The sequence below is a fragment of the Pipistrellus hanaki genome, assembly GCF_964339955.1.
Source record: "Pipistrellus hanaki genome assembly, chromosome: 7".
In the NCBI taxonomy this organism is placed as follows: Eukaryota; Metazoa; Chordata; class Mammalia; order Chiroptera; family Vespertilionidae; genus Pipistrellus; species Pipistrellus hanaki.
The window spans coordinates 54,321,301-54,339,245 of NC_140509.1; the positions used below are offsets into that span (position 1 = coordinate 54,321,301).

Below are 17,945 nucleotides of genomic sequence, written 5' to 3' on the forward strand. Positions count from 1 at the left end.
CCATAGTTCCCTTAATAATATCTTGAAGATAGGCTCACATTTGTATAGCACCAAAATACTCCATTACATGACGTGCCATAATTTAACTTGTCCTCTGCTGAAGAATATATATATGGTGACCTCAACCTTTCGACTGTTACAATGCTACAAGAATAACCTTGACTATGACATAATCCCAAATGTGGGATTAAATTTGTAGAATAAAATTTTATAAATAGAGCCGAAACCGGTTTGGCTCAATGGATAGAGCATCGGCCAGCAGACTGAAAGGTCCCAGGATCGATTCCAATCAGGGGCATGTACCTTGGTTGCAGGCACATCCCCTTTGGGGGGTGTGCAGGAGGCAGCTGGTTGATGTTCCTCTCTCATCAGTATTTCTGGCTCTCTATTCCTCTCCCTTCCTCTGTAAAAAAAAAAATCAATAAAATATATATTTTTAAAAATTTATAAATAGAATCACTGGGCCAAAGGGTATATGAATTTATGAAATATTGCAAAATTTCCTTCTGTACATGTTTTACCTATTTACACCCTGTTCAGCAAAGGATGGAAGTGCCTGTTTGCCCATAGCTTCACCAACACCAAGTGTTAACAAATGTTTTAATCTTTAATATTCTAAATCACAACCTTATTTTAATATTTTTTTATAAGTACAGTTGAGCACCTTTTCTTTTTTAATCCTTACCCAAGGACATGCTGAAAGAGAGGAAAGGAGAGAGAGACACACACATTGATGTGAGAAAGAAACATCAATCAGTTGCCTTCTGCAGGCTCCCCGACTGGGGATGGAACCCAAGACCCAGGCATGTGCCTTGACCAGGAATGTAACCAGCAACCCCTTGTGCACAGAATAGTTCTCAATTGATTGAACCACTCTGGCCAGGTTTGAGCATCTTTTCAATATGTTTACAAGCCATTCCTATTTTCTACTAAGTAAATTTAAAGATCAAAATGGCTTTATCCAATGATTCATGAATTAGCAGCATTCCATCTAGCAAATAGAAAGGAGCTCTGAGGAGCTGTACAAAATGGAGGGCTTTCACCTGGCCTGGTAGCTCAGTTGGTTAGAACATTATCCAGATACATCAAAGTTGTGCCCCCAGTCAGGGCACATACAAAGGGCACATGTAAGAATCAACCAATGAATGCATAAATAAGTGGAGCAACAAATTGATCTCTCTCTCTCTCTCTCTCTCTCTCTCTCTCTCTCTCTCTCTCTCTTCTCTCAAAAGCAATTAAAATTATTTAACATTTAAAAATTCAAAATGGCCCAAGCTGGTTTGGCTCAGTGGATAGAGCGTTGGCCTGCAGACTGATGGGTCCGGGTTCAATTCTGCTCAAGGGCACATGCTAGGGTTGCAGGCTCGATCCCCCATGGGGGGTGTGCAGGAGGCAACCAATTAATAATTCTCTCTTATCATTGATGTTTCTATCTCCCTCTCCCTCTCTCTTCTTCTGTGAAATTAGTAAAAATATATTTAAAGAAACAAAAAATCAAAATGGAAGGCTTTGGGAGGTAGGAAAGGAAATTTCTAACAAAGAGTAGATTGTTTCAGGCAAGTCCTCAGCTTCCAGAACACTGGCAACCAGACATTTGTATTCTTTCTCTCAAGAAAATGGATTACCAACTTTTGGAGTAAAGAATCACTAATGTTATCTAGAGCACTGAGTTTCTCAAACATTATCATGCATATTAATTACCTGAGAACCTTGTAAAAATGCAGATTCTAATCCAGAAATTCTAGGTTGAGGACTCAGATTTTGCATTTCCAGGTAATTCCAGTGCTGCTGGTCTCCAGACCACACTGTGTAACAAGGATCTAGAGAATCTCAGGAATGCCAGATATATTGATTAACTGGTGGGAAAGTGGGGGGATCCATTCCAGAACCAAGGGTATCATGTGGTCTCTTTAGATGAACAGATATGTCCCCTTAAGACTCTTAGACCCTTCTGGCCATTCATATGACAAATACGTACTGAGCAGCTACAATAAGCCAGGCACTGTGCTAGGTGCTGGGGGAGGAGGGAGCACGGAGAAGAGGGATGGTGGTAAACAGTGTTTGCTTCCAGGATCTTCTAGTCTGGTCATACAGACATGTCAGCAGAGGGTGATAAGAGTCACATGCCCAGTCTTGGGGGCAGAAGGGGAAAATTCCAGAAGGAAACGACAACAAAACTGAGACATGAAGCTGGTATTTGACAGGCAAGGTGTCTATGATTTGGGTGTGCCTGTGTGTGGGAGGTGCATTTCAGAGCTAGAGATGAACACTTGCAGAGGCCTAGAAGAAAGAAGGAGCTACACCTCGTTTAGTGCTATTAGAATAAAAGGAAACTATGTCAAGAACTAAGGCCAGCCGAAACTGGTTTGGCTCAGTGGATAGAGCATCGGCCTGCGGACTGAAAGGTTCCAGGTTCGATTCGGGTCAAGGGCATGTATCTGGGTTTCAGGCTCATCCCGGTAAGGGGGGTGCAGGAGGTAGCTGGTCGATGTTTCTCTCTCATTGATGTTTCTAACTCTCTATCCCTCTCCCTTCCTCTCTGTAAAAAATCAATATAATATAATATAATATAATATAATATAATATAATATAATATAATATAATATAATATAAATAGAACTAAGGCCAAAGGGACAAGGCATGAAGGGCATTATGGTCCGTATTTTTGATTCTGGACATTATCTAAAGACATTCTAAAGAAAACCATAAAATGGAAGTGATTTGATTTTTAGTTTAGAAAAAATCACTCTGGCAGAACTAAGATAATAGCAGTGGGAATGCAGAGAAATGAATGCACTTGAGAAATAGTTGCCCCTATTTCTCTGGTTTGACCCAAAGAAGGCACTGCACTAAGCAACTGAGGACTGCTCTGACTGGAAGTCTGTGAGATGCCAGGTCAGAGGAAGATGTCAGCATGCAAAGAACACCACAACTTCTATTGGGAGATGAGGGGCCTGACAGGTCTCTGTGGATTGGTGTTAATGTTCTAGTGCAAGACCTTAGCCACAGAGATATACATGTCCAGGAATACCAGGTTTGATTCCAGTTGTATTTATAAAGGAAGTAAGCTCTTCTACAAACCAGTTAAGCTTATTATTCACCTACATTGAGTCCTATGTTTTTACCTTCTTTCCCATCTGCCCTTTATCTTGGTTTTAGGTAACGTTAGACTACAGAGATCTTCATATTGGCTATTTTCTCTGATCACACTTATCTCTTATGCACAATACTAGCACGTCTTACATATTGCCATTCAGTTATGTCTTATATTTACATTAAATATCTCTTGCCTAGAATTTTATATTTATACAAGTATTTCTGGGTTGAAGTTAATACTATGAGCAAATCTATTTAATCAGGGCTTGGTAGAGGAGATGGGTAGAATCCTTAGTATCTACTTAACCCTAGAAAAGTTACTTTACCTGCCAGTGCCTTCATTTCTTTATGTATACAGTGGGGACTATACTACTTCATAGCATGGTTATAAGTATTGAAAGAGTTAATGTTTTTATAGCATTTAGAACAATGACAGGCATAATGGTAAGCCCTGAAATACATAGAATCTACATAGGAGTTAATAGGGATATAATCTTCTCTAGAAAAAAAGAGAAAAAACCATGATTGGAAAATCACAAAAGGAGGCCTTGAATGTTGGAATAAGGAATGCCTGGTGGTGTTGAGCTAGGTTTGTGAGTAGAAGACATGGAATGAATGTTATATCTACATGGATGTAACAGTGGGAAGCCTGACGATCCTCTTGACCAGAAACCTGAGCTTAAATCTATTATTCAAAGCCTTGATTTATTCACTATTGCTTCAGATTCAAAACATTCGTTTTCACAGGCATTTCAGTCTAACGCAATGTCAGTTAATTAGGTCTCAAGTAAAACAGCTGCCACCAGTTTACATTGCCATAACTTGCATTTGAAAAAGTCAAAATTTTCAAGATATGGTTAGTTCCAAAGTACATTTTTTTGGTAAACCAGCTTAAATACTGCATTGTGTATAACAAGGTTAAATAAAGGTTCTAATAAGACAAACAGCGACAATTTAAATAAATCAGATGTTTTTGTCGAAGATTACTCTGTGATTTTCTCCAATTATTCATGACATTTCACCCACTCATATTGTGATCTGCCTTAATAGTGGAAGGAAAAAAAAAACCCTTGTCTCCTTGTTTATTCTTTGTTCTCAAGGAGATAAGCTGTTTATAAAGATGTTATTTGTTATTTAAATCACTTTTACTGAAGTTGTTTATTTCCTCGTTTCAGTTTCTAAAAATATTGCAACAATTGTAATGCTTCTTAGAGATGTCTATTCAATCCAGAGTGATTTGTACTGAAATTCTTTGCTAAATGGGCACAGGTGCTGATGTGTATAACATGCTAGAGTGAGTAAAAACTAATAAGTGATTTTTTTAGAATATATTTTTATTGATTTCGGAGAGAAAGGGAGAGGGAGAGAGAGATAGAAACATCAATAATGAGAGGCTGCCTCCTGCATGCCCCACACTGGGGATCAAGCCTAAGCCTGCAACCTGGGCATGTGCTCTGATCCAGAATTGAACCGTGACCTCCTGGTTCACAGGCCGACGCTCAATCACTGGGCCATGCTGGCAGGACCTAATAAAGGTTTTTAAAAGAAGATAACAGGGATATACTTGTCAACTTTTGAAATCTGTGATTAAAAATATTTTTGACCTTACATCTAATATTTGTAAAGGCCTATCTTTATACCTGCCAATTAATAAGAATTTAATAGTAGTAATAATAATAATGATAATAATAAATTAGATAACACCAAAACTATAAGCAGAAAAATTGCATAATTTGCATCCAGAAATCTATTTCTTAGAAAATGCCCTTTAATCACTTTGCAGACTTTCAAGATCATAATTATTACATAAAGCTAATTACATTAAAAGATAATTTACCTCATAGTAAAATATCAAATTAAAGGTGAAAAACAGTACTTGTAAACAGAATTATATTTTAAGAACATCTTTGAACAGCAAAACAAGAAATTAAATCTACAGTTCTCTCTTTGCTATGCATCAAATTACCTACAGAATAAATTTTGATAATTTGATACTATAAAGATACATAGTAGTATAGCATACAGCTCTATATTACATGTCTTGCATATCAATCTATAAATCTAAACTATACTTATCCTAGGTAATCAACAAAATCATTGTGGGAAATAAAGCCAAGAGGATTTGATATTGTAAGGGACAATTGATTATTTCCAAGAACTAAAGCTTCAAAATCCAGCTGAGTTGATTTGAACTAAAGAAATGAAGCCTGGTACCATAGATTATAGCATGCATTCCTGCTGAGTAAGCCCTGGATACTGCAAACTCAGATCTGTGGGTGACCATCTCTCCCTTTGAAGTTGATGAGAATTTCTTGGCCTAAGTGAGATACATGCTGGGAAAATTGGGCCCTTACAATTGGTGTGTATAGACATTAGTGGTCTCAACACTGTTATCATCTGGTCCCTTAGTTTTATCCAGTCTTAGTTTTTGCAGAAGACATTCAACTTTGTAATAAATCCATCTTGAATTAGATATGCCCCATGACTATAAAGATATTCAGGTTTTATCATCTAGAGATTCTAGATTGAGAACTGCTCTGTTACTAGTAAACTTAGGTAAATAAAACTCATCTTGATTTAAAGATTATTCAAGTAATTTCCCAAGATGCCCATTAGAAAACAAACACAACACAACACAACACAACACCACAACACTCAGCTTATTCCTTTGAGGTCTAGGCCAAATCATGGCTAATTCTGAGGATAGGCCCCTGGTACAAGTACTAATACTTGTAAACAAATGAGTTCATATAGTTTTATCATTCCATCTTTGAGTTTTGAAGATTGGCTGCATTTTAGGCCAACTTTAGTTCCCCAGAAAAAGCAGTCTGTAGAACTGAAAAATATTTAGTTTATTTGATTGCTTAGATGCACTGCGTTTAACCCAGTGTTTTTCAACCTTTTTTGGGCAAAGGCACACTTGTTTCATGAAAAAAATCACGAGGCACACCACCATTAGAAAATGTTAAAAAATTTAACTCTGTGCCTATATTGACTATATATAAAGTAATTCTCTTGAATAGGAATCAAATAAACACAAAGAAAGTATTTTATAATTACTTTATTATGAAATATTAAGTAAACAAAATAGTGAAAAATTATAAAATTCTTGTCTTGTCTGCACCTATGGCACACCAGGCAACATGTGCCGCGGAACAGCGGTTGAAAAACGCTGGTCTAACCAACAAAACTACGTCTCTTATGACCATCACTCAGTGATAATTAAAATTCTATATGGCTCGCTGACACCGGTTTTGCTCAGTGGATAGAGCATTGGCCTGCGGACTGAAAGGTCCCAGGTTCGATTCCAGTCAAGAGCATGTACTTTGGTTGCAGGCACATCCCCAGTAGGGTGTGTGCAACAGGCAGCTGATCCATGATTCTCTCTCATCGATGTTTCTAACTCTCTATCCCTCTCTCTTCCTCTCTGTAAAAAAATCAATAAAAATAAACAAACAAACAAACAAACAAACAAATAAAACCTTTCTTTAAAATAAAATAAAATAAAATTCTATATGGCTCGGTTTACTTTTCGTCGAAATATACAACTGATTTAAGGGCCACTTAAAGAACTATCTCATTGAATAAACAAGCTTTCAGTCCCTATTACTGTTCAGTTAATTTTAAGAAGGGGTAGCAGCTTAGCTACCTTGGGAAAGTTACTTTATTGCTCAGAATCGTTGAGTCTTAATATGCAAATTGCTGGGTTAAAAATCAGATCTTTAAGCTCCCTTGAGGATCTACAAGAAATTTTTTTTTTGTTTCCAGTTCAAGATGGTGATATAGGAAGATCCTGAACTCATCTCCTCTCATGTTCTACATATAGAACAATTTGCTCTAAAAATGGTTTTTCTTACTAAGTCTGGATAGCCATCTACATGAAGTTCATTTTTCTTTTATAATAATGAATACTAAAAACATGTGCAACGTTAAACCTGGAAAATCCTTGGAGTTGCCCTGCAAATATTAAAATTCAATTACTAGGTTCTATAATTATTTACATTAAAGTGATTATTTTTCTAATTTAACAAAAGTATGAGAAAACAGGAAGTAAATGAGAGGAAATGGAGTCATTTTCCCAGTTTTCTCAAAATAATATATATGAAGGTTCATGAACTTAAATGAGATACTTGGTAATGAGATAGTAAGGATGATAGGAGCCAGATCTTGATTTTCTAAAGGTCTATAATAAAGAAATGTTGTACACAGTGGACAGGCATTGCAAGTTTAGATACATTTTTTAAAACACCTCTGACAGTAGGATGGAACCAGGAGAAAGAGACAGAGCCAGTTAGATGACTGCAATAGCCCAGTTAAGACAGGAGGAAGAAGATCCAATGAGAGTACATGGATTAAAGCCATATTAAGAAGACAAATTTAATCATATCTGGTGCAGCGTTGGATCTGAGTGAGGAGGGAAAGGAATTAATTGAAGATGGCTCCAAGATTACAAATTTGCATGCGGAGTTGGGATAGTTAGAATTAGTTGGGGGTTGCTGCTATTTTTAAAAGAAAAATGGCAGAAGGGTCATGTGGAGAAATTATATGAGAAAAGTCTCTCCTCCCCCTTCAACATTTGGGCAAGTGATATTTATGGAGGAAATATGAAGGTAGTAAATACATACACATTATCACTGGGTGAAACATTTTTTAAAAAGCATGTCCTGCCCTAGCTGTTTTGGCTCAGTGGATAGAGCGTAGGCCTGAGGACTGAAGGGTCCTGGGTTTGAATCAGGTCAAGGGTGCATGCCCAGAATGTGGGCTCCATACCCAGTAGGCATTCTTTCTCATCGTTGATGTTTCTATCTTTCCCTCTGAAATCAATAAAAATATATCTTAAAAAAATTAAAAAGCATATGCTCATAAAGAATATTCAAAGCTGAAAAACAAAAAGGACTAGTTATTTTTAATCTGTTGTAGAAAATAAGTAGAAACTAAATAAAGATTTATGCATTGAACTTGACTTCAAATATTGTCATTAGCCAGTCTCTAGTTACAAGTTAGACAATGTTTCAGTAAAGAAAAAAAAGAAAATGGTAACTTTTATTGGAAGGTTGGCAAATACATAATTCTTACTTCAGGAGGGCTCCCATCAATATTTCTTTCTCCCTTTCTCTTTTTGTGAATTTTTTAAAAAACACTTGAGCATATGTCATTTTGAAAAAGATGTATGCTATTCTAATACAGAAAATAAAAATGGTAAGAAAATTTCAATTATCCTGCCAAAGATGAACTGGCGCTAGAGGCAAAAAAAAAAAAAAAATGGGGCTATCGCTGAGTCACCTACGTTTTATTTAGGTTTTGGAATCCGGCTAGAATACGCTAATTAAAAAAGGTTCAGGGGTGGTTACACATCGCACTCCAGTTCCAATTCCATGAAAACATTTTGGAACATCCAGCGCTGGGCTCCGAACTGCCCCTCCCAGCGAGCCTAGCGCTGCCCGCCCCTCCCCTCCGCCCTCGGCGGCGCCGCACTGCACGCTGGGGGTTGTAGTCCCGGCTGGCAGCGCCCTGAGGGACGAAAGGGCACCGGAGGCCAGTCCGCCCCTTTTCTCCCTGAGGTCGCGTTCCCGGGCTGCTCCCTTCGTTCTCTGGGGCGGGCGGAGCCTTCCGTGAGCACCGCCGGATTTGTCTGTGCCACCGTCTCTCTTCTGGGTCTCAATAAAGTTTTCCTCTCCCTTCTCTTGTACGGAGTTCAAGATGGCGGCCTCCTGGCCGCCCTTGGCTACCCTGCGGCTGGTGCGGAGCCGGCTGAGGGGGAGATGTGTTGGGTGCGGAGCCTGGGCAGCCGCCCTGACCCCTCCGGCCACCGCCCCTGGGAGCCCTTTTTGGAAAGGTCAGTAACTGAGCACAGGACCAGGGAGGCCTCCCTCCCTCCCTCCCTCCCTCCCGGCTTCCCGGCTTCCGAGCCCTGGAGAGGAGTCAGTTTCAGCCTCTCGCCCTTGTGTCCCCACCGCCCGTCTGTGAAGGAGCCCGGGGCACGGAGGGAGCCGGCCCAGGCTGGCATCGTGAGGGTCAGAGGTGGGCCCGGAGTCTGTTCCCTCCGGGTTGTGGAGAGCGGAGGCCTGGGGAGCCCGGTGTGGACGGGCCTGGCTGGAGGGGATGGGGTGGGACCCTCTGACCTGCCCTTCCCAAGCCCTCCGGGCAGGTGGCCGGGCTCTGGATCTAAAAGCCACGCCTGGGACCCCGGGGGCATCTCTGGTTCTTGGGATTCTGGGACACACTCCACAGACATTCGCAGATTGAGGGATAGATTCTTTGATGCTTTTCTTTTAAAAAAAAATGTTTTATTGATTTTTTTTTTTACAGAGAGGAAGAGATAGGGATAGATAGAAACATCGATGAGAGAGAATCATTAATCAGCTGCCTCTTGCACACTCCCTACTGGGGATGTGCCTGCAACCACCGTGCATGCCCTTGACTGGAATCAGAACCTGGGACCTTTCAGTCCACAGGCCAAAGCTCTATCCACTTAGCCACACCGGTTTCGGCAGATTCTTTGATTCTTTTCAAGTCACCAGAGGCTTGGAGTGTATTTTGTCACCTGGCTTGCTTCATTCGTTTAAATGTTATGTGTTCATGACATAATTTTTTCTAAATATACTTCTTATTTCAGAGAGGGAGAAGGAGAGAGAGAGAAACATCCATGAGGAGAATCACTGATCGGCTGCCTCCTGCATGCCCCACACTGGGGATGAGCCTGCAACCCGGGCTTGTGCCCTGACGGGGAATTAAACCATGAATTCCTGGTTCATAGGTTGACATTCAGCCACTGATCCGCACCGGCCCATCAGAATGCACATATATTTTGATAATCAAACCCACAGGAGTGCTGACTTTATTGCTGTATTCATAGACTTCCACTAAACGGGGGCTGTTCACAGTCAAGGACTCGGTATCATTGTTTCCTCGTCTCCTAGCACAAAGTTTGTTGGGTAGATGTGTTTTTTTGAATTAATGAATGGCGTTATTTTTGTCTTTTCCATCCACATACTTACTCTTTTCCTCATCTCCAAACACCTTCTCTTATATATCTTAATTGATCCTCACTGGCTAACATAGCTAAAACTCTGATCTAGTCTTTGACTATTATGGTCAATAGTGTTGAAATGGATACTAGAACTATGGAAGCCACCTAAGGTTTTCCTGCAAAGTTTAGCATAACCCTCTTTATAATGGAATATTTTTATAGAGATATTCTGTATATATACAAACATATGTATGTAAATATCAGTATTAAAAAAATAGAAGTGTGTCCTGGCTGTTGTGGCACAGTTGGTTGAGCGCCTTCTCATGCACCAAAAGGCTCAGTGGCTAGAGTGTTAGTTAAGGGCACATATCAGTTGCTGCTTGGGGGAGCATGCAGGAAGTAACCAATCAATGTGTGTCTCTCACATTGATGTTTTTCTCTGTCTTCCCCTTTTTTCCCCTTTCTCTAAAAATCAATAGTAAAATTTTAATCCTCAGGTGAGGTTTAACAAACACACACACACACACACACACACACACACACACACAAAAGGCTGCCAGTTAAGATTCCTGGCCAGGGCATATGGGTGGGGTTGATCCCCAGTGGGGAGCAGGCAGTAGGCAGTCCATCAATGTTTCTCTCTCATATAGATGTTTCCCTCCCTCCCTCCCTTCCTCTTTCTCTTAAACCAATAAAAACATAATTAAAAAAAAGAAGTGGAACATACTGTACACATTGTTCTGTTCCTTTTATTATTATTTTTATTTAGTATATCTTGGAGATCATTCTATGTCAATAAATATAGAACTGTTACATGTTTTAAATGGTTCAAATAGAATTCCATTCTTTGCATGTAACCATAATTTATGAAAAGTAAGATTTAGTGAACATGGCCATAATGACATAAGATCTACTGAGTGTCTATTCTGTGTCATGCAATAAGCTGAGTGCTTTCTATATACATTATCTCATCTAATCCTTACTATCCTCAATTTGGGGTTGATGAATCCAAGGTTGTAGAAGTTATAAGGCTAATTAAATGATAGAACTTGTGGGTTCAAGTAAAGGCTATTCGTGGACTTTCATTTGACCCTAAAGGCTATGTTCTTAGCCTGTACTCATATTATCTCCTCTACTCAAAATTTAACCGAGTGTGGAGATTTTATGAAAATGCAGTTATGAAGATGTTCCCGTCCCCCTTTTAAATCAAAGGAAAATTTAAGTTGAAATGTTATTTAGTATTTATAATCTCATTTACAATTTTCCTATGCATTTTTCAATTATTTTGGGTATTTACTGTTTATATTTTATTTACATCTCAGCCATATGGGTTGATATAATCATCTTTTCAAGTTTACTGTTGACTACAGTGCAATGTGAGGTGAGCATTGCTTTAGAGTTAAAACAAGGACATAGATAAAGGAAAAGAAAGAGCATGGTTTTTATGCATCATCTCAGCTTTAATGCCAGCCGTGGCTCCAGGCCATGTTGGAAACAGGAACTGTGAAAACTTTAAGGGTCCTATAATGCTCTTCATCCAAATCACCTCCTTAATTGCCTAGCTTTACACTTTGTAGGAAATATAGCATTATGAATTCCACTTTGGGATGTGTTATTTCCATTACTAAGATTATTAAAAATTTGAAAGTGAAATTCTTATGTAATTTAAATATATTGTATGTGCTTAATTTTGATTTCACTATCTGTTTTCTTTTAGGCCTAAATGTATCTCCATTTAATGTAACAGTTACTCAACCTCCAGGTAGTTAAGGAGAAGCATTTATTAGGAATTAGATAGCCATAGTGTGGGTGTTAAATGCTGAAAAATTGCTAATTCAATTGAAGCCTGGTATTAAGTGTGTGTGTGTGTGTGAGAAAGTGAATGAAATTTAGTTCCAGCCCTTGAATAGCTCACGGTCTTGGAAGGGAGATGAAATTACAATAGTTAACACTTATTGAGCCCTTTCTTTGTTCCAGGAAGTCTGCTAGCAGTTTCTTTCTCTCCTAATTTAATCTTCATAAAAACTAGATATATAAAATTATCTGTTTCATAAAAGAGCAGTCAGGTATGGCTACCCAACTGGGATTCGAAGCCAGGCATTCTTGCTTCAGAATCCCAAACTTAACCACTGAGTTCTATTAGCTCCTCCTCATAACAGTGATATTAATAACCGCATGAGCTAGGCCCACCTGACGTGTGGTAGGACCAAAGAGGAGAAAGCAGCTCTGCTTGGAGCTGGGAGGTTGATGCAGAAGGCAAAAGCTTTTAAGCAAAAACTCAGTGGGATGCTATTGGGGTCTCTTAAGAAATGAGGCGATCAGATCTGTTTTAGAATGATTATTCTTGTGGCAGCCTGAAAAGCAGACCAGGATGCTGGCTGGGGAATACTGGAAGCTGTTTGATGATTTTTTAAAAAAAAATATATTTTACTGAGTTTTCACAGAGAGGAAGAGAGAAGGGTAGAAAGCTAGAAACATCGATGAGAGAGAAACATCCATCAGCTGCCTCTTACACACCCCCTACTGGGGATGTGCCCGCAACCAAGGTACATGCCCTTGGCCAGAATCGAACCCCGGACCTTTCAGTCCACAGGCCGATGCTCTATCCACTGAGCCAAACTGGTTTCGGCTGGGTGATGATTTGGAAGGAAGTTGTAGTAGTACAGGGGAGAGCTTAGAGGGCCCAAATTACTGCTGTGGTGAAGGTGGAGATCAGGGCAGCAAGGGAGTGAATTGGGAGACACTGCTTTGGTAGAATTGACAGACTTTGGGGGAGACAAGGAAAGACAGGAGTTAAGATTAATTTAGGTTCCCTAGTTTGGTAATTTAATGGCATTGCCATCTATCTGTTAAGGGAAATAAAACAAAAAGGAAGGCCAGAGGCATTTTAGTGGGGAGATCCCATTTTGAATTTGTTAAATTTGAGGTGTTTATGATGATTGCAGGTAAATAAGTCTAATTAGTTCTAGGAAGTGTGGGCAGCTTAGATTTAAAGGAAATTTGAGATGTTGAGGGCGATGAGAATGGAAGAATTAGCCTGGGAATATTTGTAGAGTGAAAGGAGGAAAGGCTGAGGAGGAGTCCTTGTGAAAACTGACATGAGCAGAAGAATGTGACCTTGTCGAAGAGCAATTAGGTCGTAGGAAAGCTGGGATAGAAGCCAAGGAGGAAAATGTTCCTAGGTTTTCCGAAACTGAAAATTAGCATATCTGAAATTGTATTTTATTTAAACTAGTCTTAGAATTTAAGTTTACTTCATACAGGCAAGATAATATGAGAGTCACATCTTATGGTTTGTTATTATTATAGTGTCCTGTATCTCAATGTTATATTTTTAGATGTCTCTATTAAATGACTCATATTTACCTTTAGCTCCATAATCTCTTCTTTAGTACGTGTACACAGTTGATCTCGATTAAGTATTAATATGAGTAGAACTAACCCCATCTCAGCCATATGGGTTGGTATAATTTATTCATAGTATAGATTAAGTGGTTTGGATGTTTATTACCCAATAAGACCCTTATGTGAAACTTCATTAACATTTATTATTATACTAGAGGCCCATGCACTTGGAGCGGGGTCCCTCACCCAGCCTGCCCCCTCTCACAGTCTGGGAGCCCTCAGGGGATGGCCTGTTGACAGCTTAGGCCTGCTCCCTGCAGTCTGGCCTCCGTCTGTGGGAAGTCACCAGGCTAATCAAGGGAAGGCACTGCCCCCACCACCCCACTGCTGCTGCCACCACTGCCGGCCACCGCAGCCACCAAGGTGTTTTCATCAACATGGACTCCAGTCCTTTCACCACACAAAAAATGACAACTTTCTTTAGGTATTTTCAAGATGTCTCATAGGATATATAACCTTCCTCTTCTCTTCTCTTCTCTTCTCTTCTCTTCTCTTCTCTTCTCTTCTCTTCTCTTCTCTTCTCTTCTCTTCTCTTCTCTTCTCTTCTCTTCTCTTTCCTCACTTGAGTGAGGATACTTTTCCATTGATTTCTTAGAGAATGTGGAAGAGAGAAGGAAAGACAGAGAGAAATATCCATGTGAGAGGGACACTTTGATTGGTTGCCTCCTGCATGAGCTCTGACCTGGGCCCCGGCCAGGAAGAAGCCTGCAATCTAGGTGCATGACCTTGACCAGAATCAAATCTGGACCCTGCAGTCTGCAGGCCGAGACTCTGTCCACTGAGCCAAACTGGCTAGGGCATGATATGACATTTTTTAGCCCCTCCAGCAGTGGATCTTTGTTTTTTCCTCCAGGAGTGAGGTGGAAAAACCCTAGATCACCTTCTTTGATTCTTATTACCCAAATTACCAAGAACACTGTGAGTGGAGTACTGGGAGCTTAGCCAATGAGCGATCAGAAAAGGTGTTTCCTGTACAGCTCATACACAGAGGCGGGACTGCTGGCCTGTTCTGTCAGGGCCTGCGCTATCCGTGGCTTGCCTCACCTCACACACAGTCTCCCCCCACCCCAACCTGCATGTACAGCCTCCTGCTGAGTAGTCATGACATTACAGTGTCCCAGACAATTTGCATATTACCTCTTTATAATATAGATTATATATATAGATTAGAAAAGAATGTTCATGCCTAACTTCATGAGACTCACTTCATAGTAACAGTTTCCTTCAATTAATTTTTTAAAAGCATAGCACAACTTATATAAGCATATATAAGTACCTGGATGTACCATAGTTCTGGGGTGGAGGGTGGGGCAGATGAAATAGGGTGTGTCTAAGAGTAGAAGTGATAGAAAGGAACTTTAAAAGTTCAGAAATGGATTATTGATATACTATTGATTATCACTGCTTCATATAGCTTCATTTTCTTTAAGACTTAAAGTTTAAGTAAATGATGAATATAAAAGAAGTATAACTATTTTGGATTTGTCTTTTCACAAAAAGTCCCACAGAAATAATGGATGTCAAGGGTCTAGAAACTGGTAGTTCAGCCTTTGCTCCCAGTGAAGTAAGATGCTCTATAAATTCTGACGAAAGGTTATCTAGCCTCAGTTTGAACATACCTAACATTTTTTTTCCTTAGGTCACTCACATTTTCTTTGACCTGTGACTAAGATTTGTTCCAGTTTCTCTCTTCAGAGCCTTTTGAATGTGTCTGTTCCTGCTGTGCTTTGTCTTTCTTGCCTCATGTCCTCCATGGAGGTCCCTTTTCTACACCTGCCCTACTGGAGGTACCTGATACTTTAATCTCCAGGATCTTTTTTAATAACCTCTTTCATTGTCCTGATTGTCCCTTCTTATTTCTTCTCTCTATCCACCTTATCCCAGAAGTTATTTTTTTCAGTATGTTATCTATCCATATTTTTGGCTAGGTGCAGCTTTTAGTTTCTTAATAGTTTCATGATGCAATTTTTAGTTTCTTAATAGTTTCATGGTGCAATTTATATCTTAAATGTAATTCCTGTAAGATTCCATTTTAAAATTCTCATTTATATATGTATGAAGGTATAAAATTTAAAATAAATGAGCATAACATAGATGTTACTTTTCTTTATCTTTTGAAGGAAAATAGAACCTGTAGATCTTATTATTAAATATTGTATGGGTGAATGTTAAGGACTTACTCAGTATGCCTGAAATTATTTCAGAATAGCTTTATTCAAATATGTAGGGCAGTGTTTTACTGATTTGTTATCATGAAATTTAAAGTACAGTTTTTTTCCTTTTGTAAAATTATACATATTGTCACTTTTAAGATTAACTAGCTCCTAAAGGAAAAAAAATAACCAGTAAGCATTTAGTTTTAATTTTGATAATTTTTCTTTGTAACACAAAAGCAGCCTTTTAATAGCTCCTAAACCAGCCTTTCATAAATAAGGCACATCATCTCATGTGCCTTGATGCTGGCTTATGTTGTTTTTCTAAAGAAAGAGCCGGGACCGGTTTGGCTCAATGGATAGAGCGTCGGCTTGGGGACTGAAGGGTCCCGGGTTCGATTTCGGTCAAGGGCATGTAGTACCTTGGTTGCGGGCATATCCCCAGTAGGGAGTGTGCTAGAGGCAACTGATCGATGACTCTCTCTCATCGATGTTTCTAACTCTCTATCTCTCTCCCTTCCTCTCTGTATAAAATCAATAAAAATATATTAAAGAAAGAGTTTATCGCCCTGGCTGGTGTGGCTAAGTGGTTGAGCATTGACCTATGAACCAGGAGGTCCCGGTTTGATTCCCGGTGGGGGTTGCTGGCTCCATCCCCAGGGGGGATGTGCAGGAGGCAGCCAATCAATGATTCTCATCATTGATGTTTCTATCTCTTTGTCCTTCTCTGAAATCAAGACAAAAATATTACATTAAAAAAAGGGGTTTTATGAAGATTTGATTTTCTTCTATTCTGCACTTTGTTTTTTCATCACTGAATCAAACATAGGTCTTTTTTAATTTTTATTTTTATTGATTTCAGAGAGAAAGAGGGCGAGAGAGATAGAAACACCAGTGATGAGAGAGAATCATTGATTGGCTGCCTCCTGCATGCCTCCCACTAGGGATTGTGCCTGTAACCCAGGCATGTGCCTTTGACTGGAATCGAACCCAGGATCCTCTAGTTTGCAGGCTGACGCTCTATCCACTGAGCCAGACCAGCCAGGGCCAAACATAGGTCTTTAATGTCACTGGTAAGTCTGACTTTTTGGGTCATTGTTGACCATTGCAGTTTTCAAAAAAGCAGCTGAATCTTTATTTTTGGTATGATTAGATATAAGAGAGCATACATAGGATGCTTATGACCTTAGCATGGGCTTCTGTTATTGTAGGGGAACATTTCTGGTCAGTGGCCACTGTTTATAGTTTTTAAAATCTACACATGTACAAATAACTCATGAGGAATTGTGAACACAGTATTTGAAAGGATGTTTAATAAATATGCATTAAAATCTAATTATAGTAATGAAGTTTACAGCTGAAATTTTAATCCAGCCCTTTAGAAATATTAAATGTGCTTTTCCTGATTGTACATTTTTCTCACAGCAGTTGGGTAAACATTTTAAACTGGAAATCTCGGTTTCTTATATAGTTTTGATTTCATTTAACTGAGCGTGTTCTTTTTGGCAACAATCTTATTTCTTTTTGTGAAGAAGTGAAGCTCCTTTTATTCCATTACTGTTACTTTGAAGAATTTGGATCGGTTTTATTTTAGGACTGGCGAACATATGGGATACCAGATGAATAATAAAATGTGACCTGAAAAGACTAGATTGTGATATTGGTTTCATTCTACAGTACTGGATCATAATTTAATTTGCTATTTCCATTTTTTCATCTGTAGAATGGGATTAGTTATCCTAAGTAATTAGATTATTATATGAGAAAGTTCTTTGAAAACTTTTAAGAAATGTTATATAAATGTAGGGCTATGCTAGGAGAAATTGAAATTTAATACTGAAATGGTAGAAGGTAGGTTCCAGTTGGTAAATAGAAATGGAATGGACTCAACTCTATAATATTACTAAAACCATTTTAACTGGGTGATGCCTCACCTATATTAACAATGGCAAAGGGCTCGGTTTGATTTCAGTGCTTTGAAGTCTAGAAAATGCAGTTTTGATTTTGTGAAAACTGTGCAAAGGGCCTCTGGAGTAAACCAGGGATGGTTTTTGTTCTCCTGGATGTAACTACCTTTTTCTTTGGCTATTCCAAACATCTGGAGGTTTTTAGAAAGTACAAATTGCTGCTTTCTTCATGACATGTCAAAGAAAGCTGTTGAAATTTGATTTATATTATGCAGAAAAATCACTAAAGTAAAATATATTTATTAAGATTATTTATGGATACTGTTTTCAGAGCCACTCAAATAGTTGAGAAGGTAATATATAGAAAGTACTTTCAATAATAAAGATAAATTAAAATACAATAAAGATGCCAGA

General features: G+C 38.9%; 1 protein-coding gene across 2 annotated transcripts in view; it reads left to right on the forward strand.

Moving 5' to 3' along the window:
• The first annotated feature begins 8,604 nt into the window (after window positions 1-8,604).
• The window catches only part of AFG1L (AFG1 like ATPase), a 121,383-nt gene continuing 112,042 nt past the window's right edge, over window positions 8,605-17,945 (forward strand). For both annotated transcript variants that reach the window (XM_084890543.1, XM_084890544.1), the window contains exon 1: window positions 8,605-8,932. In XM_084890543.1, coding sequence (XP_084746669.1) covers window positions 8,797-8,932 — 136 coding nt within the window. In that variant the 5' untranslated portion in view covers window positions 8,605-8,796. The remainder of the gene's footprint in view (window positions 8,933-17,945) is intronic.